The 9,886-nt window shown below is 39.6% G+C and overlaps 1 protein-coding gene across 1 annotated transcript; it reads left to right on the forward strand.

The window, feature by feature from the left end:
• Positions 1–3,529: 3,529 nt before the first annotated feature.
• Positions 3,530–4,249, forward strand: LOC142355727 (uncharacterized). The gene has a single exon (XM_075407805.1). The coding sequence runs from the start codon at positions 3,530–3,532 to the stop codon at positions 4,247–4,249; it is 720 nt and encodes a 239-aa protein (XP_075263920.1).
• Positions 4,250–9,886: the final 5,637 nt, after the last annotated feature.

The following is a 9,886-nucleotide window of genomic DNA, read 5'->3' on the forward strand; positions in this document are numbered from 1 at the left end:
TTGACACCAAATCACTTCCAAAAACTGTAGCAACAAAATCAAGCGAAACAAAACATAACTGAATTACATTATTAATCTAAACAGTTCCGAAATCATAAGATCTAATTAAACCTCTCCTTCCCTTATTCAATAACATTTTGGCACCCAACCCAACAGCTTCGAAACCACACCTAAAGCTAAGTATTGTTTTAAAAAAAAATACATTCTCCAATGAGCTAAGCCGATGTGCACCATGATTTTTTTTCAATGTTTCAGAATATCAAAAGATCAGAAATTAGACTTGTTTAATAACAATCAAACTATGGTGGGGTAACAACACAAAAAGACAAAGATAAAGATTGCAACATTCAACATATTATCGATATTTAATTTCGTCTATTGCTTTTCGGTTCTTCAGGGGTTTTACCCACCCCGAGGACCCCCTTCTGGTTGGTCGTTTCCCCAACCCCCCACTCGCTTTTCGGTTCTTCAGGGGTTTTACCCACCCCGAGGACCCCCTTCTGTTTGGTCGTTTCCCCAACCCCCCACTTGCTTTTCGGTTCTTCTGGGGTTTTTACCTACCCCGAGGACCCCCTTTTGGTTGGTCGTTTCCCCAACCCCCCACTTGCTTTTCGGTTCTTCTGGGGTTTTACCCGCCCCGAAGACAACCTTCTGGTTGGTCGTCTCCCGAACCCCTCGCCTTCTTTCCGGTCTTTTTGAGGGTTTTACCCGCCCCAAGGACCCCTTCTGGTCGGCCGTATTGATAAATTCCGGCTTTTGGTAGGTATTGATAGGCTCCGGTATTTAGTAGGTATTGGTTTTGGTTGGTATTGGTAAGTTCCGGCCTTTGGTAGGTATAGGTAGGCCCCGGTATTTGGTAGGTATTTGTTTTAGTAGGTATTGGTAGGTTACGGCTTTTGGTAGGTATAGGTAGGCTCAGGTATTTGGTAGGTATTGGTTTTAGTAGGTACTGGTAGGTTACGGTTTTCGGTAGGTATTGGTATTTGGTAGGTATTGGTTGGTTCTAACACTCTTAGGGCATTGATATCGATAGGTTTCAGTAGGTTCTGGCGGTAAAAACTACTACTGTTACCACCAAACATTCCTGATTTTACTCGGTTTGTCTGAACTACTCTGACTTCTCATTAATGGTTGAGACGCGGCCAACCTCAAACAATACAGTGCCCAAAATGAGTACCAGTTCATCCGATTCCCCAGATGGAGCAATGTTAACCCAACAATCCATTGGTACCTCAACAGCGACCAAGTCAAATGAACAGGAGCGTTTGGAAGCCTCTAAACTTATGATCGAAAACGACATCAAACTACATACTGACTCCCTGATCGCTGCTATAGAGTCCTCAGAAGATATCGAAACTTTAGAGGAAACAGTTAATGAAATTAGGGAAATGCAGCAGAAGCTTGAACCAGTTGTCATTGACCTAATCAGTGGCTTGGAGCCTGATGAACAAGATATTATGTCCAGAAAACACAGTCGTTTGAAGATAGAAATAAAACAGACTCTTACACTATTCCGAAAACACGTTAAAGAGACAAAGAGGCCTCTCCAGCAAACCTCATCTGGTGGATTATCCTTGAACTCCAATGAGAACAATGAAAAACATGAGAACACCTTGTCACATTTACAACAACGCCGGACTCATTTTATCTTTGACGACACTCTTTCGACTGATCACACCACTCAAAGCAATACGTCAGCGCCCGCTGCCATTTCGCGTTTTGTCAGTTATGGTTATACTGCACCCGGTGGTACAACTCTACCTGTCAACAACACCTCATTCACCTCAAATTGTAAAATGTCAGCTGCACCCTGCAGTGCATCTCAGCAATCGTTCTCAACTTTTCCTCGCGGATTTACCTCAACTGATAGCAACTCACTTGGACAAAATAACTCTTTTCCATTAACACAGCCAAGCTTCAGTAATATTCCTAACACATCAGTTACGCAGATGCCATTTGCTCCTATACACAGTGCCTCAATGTCTACATGCTTTCAAAAATCCGTACCCAAGTTACATGCGAACCATTTTGATGGTGATCCAATAAGCTGGATGAAATGGTACAGCATTTTTCAAGCTACTATTGACAGAGCACCAATGACATCTTCTGAAAAAATGATTCACCTACAATCACTATTAACAGGTGAGGCGAAAGCCCTCGTCGACGGCTATGGTTGCAACGGTGACTTATACGCTTCAGCACTTCATCGCCTTCAAGAACACTTTGGGTACCCAAAGCGAATTGTAAACGCTTTCCTTGAGAAACTGAATAGATTCAAATCACCCAATTTATCCCATCCAGAGAGCTACACACACTTCTCTTCTTCTCTTTTGACAATGGTGGATACCTTTCAGCAATTAGGATTCGTTCACGACCTTCATTCAACTACCAACCTAAATGTGGCGCTAGCAAAATTGCCCAATCCTGTACGTCTTGAGTGGAACAAATTTGTGCTAGAAAAGGACTTCCAGCAACCATCTCTACAGATACTCTCTGACTGGCTTCTGAACTACTCCAAAGCGTGTCGAGATTTAAACTCTAGCCTCCAAACTTTTCAATCAAGCCACGCACAATCGTCACAAACGGAAAATTTCTCCGAGTGTACAAAACTACACATCAGCTACAAGTGGATGGAAAACCAATCAATATAAACAGTCAAATAGCAGTTCTAGCAGGAACTTGACAGTTGAAGGCAGGCGACCCCCTGTGAAACTTTGCCCAAGCAATGAAAGTCGCCAATTCCTATACAAATGTACCCACTTCCAAGCTCTCCCAGAAAGCATCCGCAGAGAGCACATAAGAAAACTTAGATTATGTTTCAACTGTTTTGGAAACCATCACGTAGAAAAGTGCACTTCCAAAAACGTTTGCCGTAGCCGCAATTGCGGTATGAAACACCACACTCTATTGCACGATAGTTTCGCTTTTAAGTCAGGTTCAAAAAAGTCCAATGTGAAAACTTTAAATTTACAAGGAACAGGACAGGTAGCCGTTGTTCCTGTACAACTCAAAAACGGTGATGAAGTTTTGGATACTTATGCTTATTTGGACAATGGTAGCTGCCAAAGCTTGTTGCTGAGGTCAACTGCAACAAATCTGAATTTAAACATGAATACCATTGGAAAAATGCCAATTAGTGGCTACAATATGACTAAAGAAATTGATTGTGCACCTGTAAAACTTCAAATTAGACCCTTACAAAGGGAACAGTCATTCGAACAAATAGACATCGTCGCCGTTCCGGATCTCAATATGTCACCCGTTGATACAAAGAAACTGAATCGCCTCTGTGATTCCTTTGAACACCTCAACCATATATGTTTCCCAGACATAGGGGGACAATAATGTTTCCATCATAATCGGAATTGACAATCTAGATCTGATACACTACAAACAAATAGTTAAAGGACCCAAGAATGCACCATGGGGAGTTGAAACCCAACTTGGTTGGACATGCGCTGGAAAAACTGACTTAATCCCAGATGATTGCAATCCAGTTCAATTCACTCAGCTAAACAGCCATCCTAATATGGACAACAGTATGTTCAAGTTGGTCTCCGATTGGATGAAAATTGAAAACCTAGGCATAGCATCATCCAAGAAAGCAATGTCTAAAAATGACAAAAGAGCCCTTGATATTTTAGAAAATACCACTAAACTCGTCAATGGTCATTATGACGTTGGACTTCTCTGGAAAGAGAACGCCGATCTCCCAAATAGCAGATGGCTTGCGGAGAAACAACTTCATCAGCTCAACAATAAACTTTCAAATAATCCAGAATTAAAGCAAAAATACGACGAAACGCTTGAGAAAGACTTGCTGAACGGCTATGTCACAAAAATTAATCAAATTAAAGAACAGCCAGATGAAAAGACTTCGTTCCTTCCTCATCACCCCGTGACTAATGCGAACAAACCTGGCAAAGTACACCGTGTCGCTAATGCATCAAGTGTGTTTCAAGGTCAGTCCTTAAATTCTAATCTTCTGAAAGGTCCAGACTTGCTGAGCAATCTTACCGGTGTAATTTTGAGATTCCCGGATAACAAATTAGCGCTTTCCGCTGATATTGAACAAATGTTCATGCAGGTTAAGGTAGCTCCCGAAGACAGAAAATTCCTACGCTTCCTTTGGAACAATGATGGTCGTATTGAAACTTACGAGTACACCAGTCACATTTTTGGAGCCACAGACTCACCATGCATTGCCTCATATGCTTTGCGAAAAACGGCTCGTGACAACGAAGAATAGTTTCCAGATGCTCTCAAATTTGTAGAACGCAACATTTACATGGATGATCTCTATGTTTCCACAAATTCACTCGAAGATGCTCAAAAAATACTGCAAGGAATGAGAAAAGTTCTTTCTAAGGGAGGTTTCAACCTAACCAAATGGAATTCAAGCAGTCCTGAATTTCTAAATTCAATAGAACCTAAAATAAGATTACATCCAGACAACGCTCTCCCTCAGTACCAAAAGGTACTTGGCTTACCATGGAACGCAGCATTAGATTGCTGTGTCATTGAAAGTAAACTACTTCAAAAATCCAGATTTCAGGCAAGGTAACTCAAAGAGTATTACTCAAGTTGGTGGCGTCTTTGTTTAATCCCCTTGGGTTCATATTGCTTCTAACAATTCGTCTACGAAAAGTCTTACAAGCCGCCTGGAACCATGGTCCAAAATGGGACAAACCCCTTTTACTCGATAACATCCAGAATTTCAGTAGTTTAAGGGAAGAAATTCCAGCATTTAAGGACATCGAAATTCCTAGGAATTATTTCCTAGATAAAACTATTAGCTCAATTGAGCTTCATACCTTTACTGACGCTTCGGAATACGCTCTATCTGCCGTCTCGTACATGCGAATTGAGTACTCGGATCGATCGATCTCCGTTAAATTTGTTATGGGCAAGGCTCTTGTAGCCCCAAAAAAAAGGATGACTATCCCCAATCTGGAATTGCAAGCCGCTGTATATGGAGCCAACTAGCCCAGTTTATAAAAGAAGAACAAGATATAGAGTTTTCAGATTGTGTTTTTTGGTCTGACAGCACTACAGTCCTGTACTGGCTGAGAACACCTGAAATGCGCCATAGAATATTTGTTGCAAATCGAATAGCCAAAATTCTAGATGTCTCCTCCGCTTTCGATTGGAAGTACGTTTCGTCCACAGCTAACCCTGCAGATGACGGAACTCGAGGATATAGCTTGAGCAAATGACATCAAAATCTCGATGGATTTCAGGACCGTCATATTTGAGTCAAAAAAGATCTGAGAGGCCAAAACAGGAAATTTTGCATGCTCAACAAGTAAAGGTTGTTTCGTTTTCTTCAGTAAACTCAACTGTATCAAACATTGTCGACGCGACAAGATTCAGCAGTTGGAACAAAATAATGCGTGTGACAGCAGTCTGTATTCTTTTTGCGGACAAATGTAGGAAACGCAACGCAGAAATGAAGTTAGCACAATACATTAGAGATTATCTGCACGTTATGCACAATATTCAAAAACAACATTTTCAATCAGAATACATGTTGTTGAAAGAAAAACTTGAAGTCTCTGGAACTAGCAGATTGAAAGCACTATCACCTTTCCTAGACGAGAATAACCTAATAAGAGCACGTGGTCGCTTGACAAAAGCAAGTCTTGATGACCGCTCGTCATCCCATAATACTTGACGGTAACAATGCTGCAGTTAAACTGCTGGTACAACACACACACGAAATTAATTGTCATTGTGGTCCCGAGCAGACTAGAAACACTCTCATGGAATACAATTGGATACTTCGCTGTAGAGCAGTTGTTAAACAGACTATACGCCACTGTTTACCATGTCGTAGAATGCTGCAAGATGTTAGCACCCCCCAGATGGTTGATTTACCCGAGGAAAGATTACCCAAGAAAAAATCGGTTTGTCTTTGAAACAACTGGTCTCGATTTCATAGGACCCTTTCCTGTTAAAAACAATGGCAGGTTATCTAGCCGATATATTTTGCTCTTCACCTGTCTTGTTGTTAGAGCAGTACATCTTGAAGTTTCGAATGATCTCACAACAGACTCTACAATCAACTGCATCAGGCGTTTTATTAGCCGCAGAGGAAAACCCAACAAATTCGTCTCAGATTGTGGCAAGTCTTTTGTTGGTTCAAACAACGCTCTGCAATCTAGCATCGCAGAACTGAAGGAATCAAAATTATTTGCAGCTAAGCTACATCTAATGAATGTGGAGATAGATTGGAAATTTAATCCCCCAGCTGCGACCCATTTTGGTGGAATTTGGGAGAGATCGGTACAAATTTTTAAACTATCACTTTACAAGGTCATTGGTTCGAGAACTTTAACTGACGAAATTCTGAATACAGTTTCTTGCGAAATAGAGGCAAGCATGAACTCCAGGCCTCTCACAAATGTTCCATATGATATAAACGATCCCTTACCACTGACACCAAATCATTTTCTCCTACGTCGTTCATCTGTTAACTTGTCTCCTTGCGTCTTCATTGGTAAAGAGAAGAATCTTTCAAAAAGTGGGCGTTCATCACAACAAATTGCAACTCACTTTTGGAATCCTTTCCTACGGGAGTACTTACCAGCTCAACAAGTACGTTGTAAATGGCATAAAACGTCGAAAAATTTACAGGTTGACGACTTGGTATGGATTCTAGAAGATTTCACCCCTCGTGGCCTCTGGCCTTTGGCTGGAGTCATTCAAGTTTTCCCTTGCACAGATGGGATTGTCCGATCAGTTAAGTTGAAGACGTCTTTCGGAGAACGCATTAGACCCGTTGTGAAACTGAGCAAAGTTTTCGCAGAATGAAACCCAAATTGCGGCATAAACAAACAATCTCTATAAAGATAGGAAATTTAGGGACAACAGTTTGCCCTTCTAAAGAAAAAATGGCTGCTCATACTTTCATGGCTTCTGATCAACACGTTACACCTTCTTACGTTCTGGATTGTCATTTACAAACCAGCAGATTGATTCATCACATATTTATGTTCCATTGATCATCCCTTATCACCAGCCCATTTCAACTTGTTATTGGTTTTATTTTCTCGCAGGTCTAAGACCCACCCCTTTTACTTTCTTTTGACAATGGAGGTATTTTGGTTAGTATTTCCGATTATTGATTTCGTTGGCTCGTTTTCACGAACCACCAGCTTTAATTTGTACCATTATATTTCATTACAATCAATTTTTATTTCACTTCTTGTTTCAACTTTACGGATGATTCAACACGCTGCAATCCGACAGTTTTATTCTTTCTTTGCAATCCTGCAAATGGGGCCGGCGATATCAAGGACACTGTGACTTCTCGTTAACAAAAGCCCGGCATTTCACAACAATCATAATTATCAAACTGGACGGAAGTAGCTGACTTCCAAAAACTGTAGCAACAAAATCAAGCGAAACAAAACATAACTGAATTACATTATTAATCTAAACAGTTCCGAAATCATAAGATCTAATTAACCCCCTCCTTCCCTTATTCAGTAACAACTATATTCTAACATATGCAAAGAAAATTTTCAAAATGATTCAATCAAATTCACTAAAAACTTTAAGGAAAAACTCACGTGAACATCATTTAAAACACTCACGTGCACATTTTAAAATGCCGAAAATCTGCAGTGCCAGAAGTCAAAATGCCAGAAGTTGCTACTCAGCCAGAAGTTAAATTTCGTTGACTTTCGTCATTCGTCATTTTAAAAAGTGCGCGTTTCGTGTTTCAAGCATGGTTAAGTGACTCCGCAGAAGTCACTTCGAAATTCTGACTTAATATCTCGAACCGCTTTGCGGTTCTCGACAAACGCCAGAAATTCTCAGTGACTTCAAGCAGAGATACTCAACCATTACAAAATATTGTCGTGTCAGAAGTTAAAATGACATGAGATTGCTGTATTCACGGTCAGAAGTTGACATCAAAAAACATTTGTCATTAGAGAACTCAGATTACGATTTCATCGGTCACTAAATCTTCGGGGCAGAGAACTTAGTTTAGAAGGTTGAATTTAGAATTAAAGAAATGAAAATCTAATCTTTGTCCTAAACTCAGTGTCCTAAATTAGGACACTAAACTTAAGGAAATTAACTTTGATTTAGTTAAAATTATAGCAGAATTTTTGAGACTTTCAAATCCTGTAAGTTTCAAGAAGCAAAGATTTTTTCTTTAATGTAAAAAAATGTAACTCAACGTCAGTTTCAAACGAAATGCAACACTTTCTTACCCTTTGGTTTGCTGAATAAGTTAAGAAGCCTTTTTCCCACTAGGGCCTCAGGCCATGCACTCGTATACCAGCGGCCTCGTGTCAGGCAATCGATCCCAGGGTGCATAAGCTTTTTCTAATATATGCAAGAAAACTTGCATATAAATGATTTTTTTGAGCGAGAGGTCGACTAAGTTGGGGAAACAATCCTACGGCAGCGAAATTGGGCTCCACAAAGACATATACTCCTTGAGTTCGCGATTTTTTTATGTACAATTTGATTATTTAAAAATGCCTCGATGGAAACAACGGAGATCTCAAACTGTGGCGAAATGTTTAAGGAAATGATCAGGGTACAAAGTCCCTCAGGTGACTCAGATTTTGTTCTAACAAATACTTAGACATGCGGGTTTCGGGTTTCAAAAAAAATCAGTTGACTCTGCAAATTTCTGCTTGAATTTGTGGCTGACGTTTTGAATCACTACGTGTTTCATAATAAATACCAGAAGTTCTCTGTCACTTCAAGCATATTCATGTAATCTAAAATTCAAACACGAACATTCGGTTTTGAAATCTTCCACGGTGCATAAGAGAATCTGGAGTAGTTGAACTTCCGTGTTTCAACGATGAACTTTCGTGTTTCAACGATGAACTTCCGTGTTTCAACTATGGTTTCTCAAAACGTAATGCGTTTTTTTTGTTGAAATTGTCTCACTAAGAAAGCAAAGAATAATAAATCACTGACATTAAAAATCTCTAGGTACCTGAAGTTAGTGAATGGTTTCTTGCACTACTGAGTTGCCTTCACCAATAAAAAATGGTATTTTTTAATTGCTCTCGCAAGGAAGCAATTATTGTAAACGTATGTGTCTTTTTGCAAAATTTTTGCATGACTGTTTTGACTTTTTGAGTGGCTTTTCCGCCCTTGATTTTTTGCGTTTCGCGTGATCTAAAATTCTCTCTCAATCAGAATCTCAAGCAGCTGAACTTAATTGGCGGCAATTTAATACTAAAAGTCAAATTAAAAGTGCGCCGAAACTGGTGCCATTTTTTACTTTAAATCTTAACAGTAGTATATATTAACTTCTAATGAGGTTATTAGAATTCCCTTAATTAATTTTTGAGTCCTGTCCAGTCCCCCCCCCCCCGACTGATGCAGGCTTCAATTGATAAGAGCTCCCACTAGTCGTTCGAAAGCAATTCTTCCGACGTTTAGTCGGTTATGTTTGCACTATTTTGTTCCATAGAAAAATTTGCTCTTTAGTGTCTCTAATCAAGAACATATAAAACTTAGTTCGTCTCGAGCAACTTGAAATTATGTTCAAAGAAATTCATAATTTCCTTGAACGCCCAAATTTCTTGACCAAATTTTGTCTGTTTTGAAGCGAAAACGGGACAGGATAGATATGAATTTGGTTGTAGGTATATTTGCTTTCTTGAGCGGTACTTTTGCAAAATTGAACAAAAAATAAAAGTTTTCGAAAGCCAATCGAAGGCTTGCGCAATCTTCAAACTGCAGCCTGTTTGTTTTCTCTTAGAACTATAAACTCTGTCTTTGTTATTTGATCATGTTGCTTGCTGATCAGCGCAACGTCTGAACAAATCTTCTGCTAAAATGACAAGTTAGTTTAAAAATCTCTTGCAATAAATATTAAATCTTCTATTTAGTTTTCTTCGTTAAA

Source organism: Convolutriloba macropyga, unplaced genomic scaffold (genome assembly GCF_964194025.1).
Source record: "Convolutriloba macropyga unplaced genomic scaffold, txConMacr16.3 SCAFFOLD_2835, whole genome shotgun sequence".
NCBI classification, from domain to species: Eukaryota; Metazoa; Xenacoelomorpha; order Acoela; family Convolutidae; genus Convolutriloba; species Convolutriloba macropyga.

Coding starts and splice junctions, on each gene's coding strand:
- LOC142355727 (XM_075407805.1), top strand. CDS start 3,530: ATGGACAACAGTATGTTCAAGTTGGTCTCCGATTGGATGAAAATTGAA.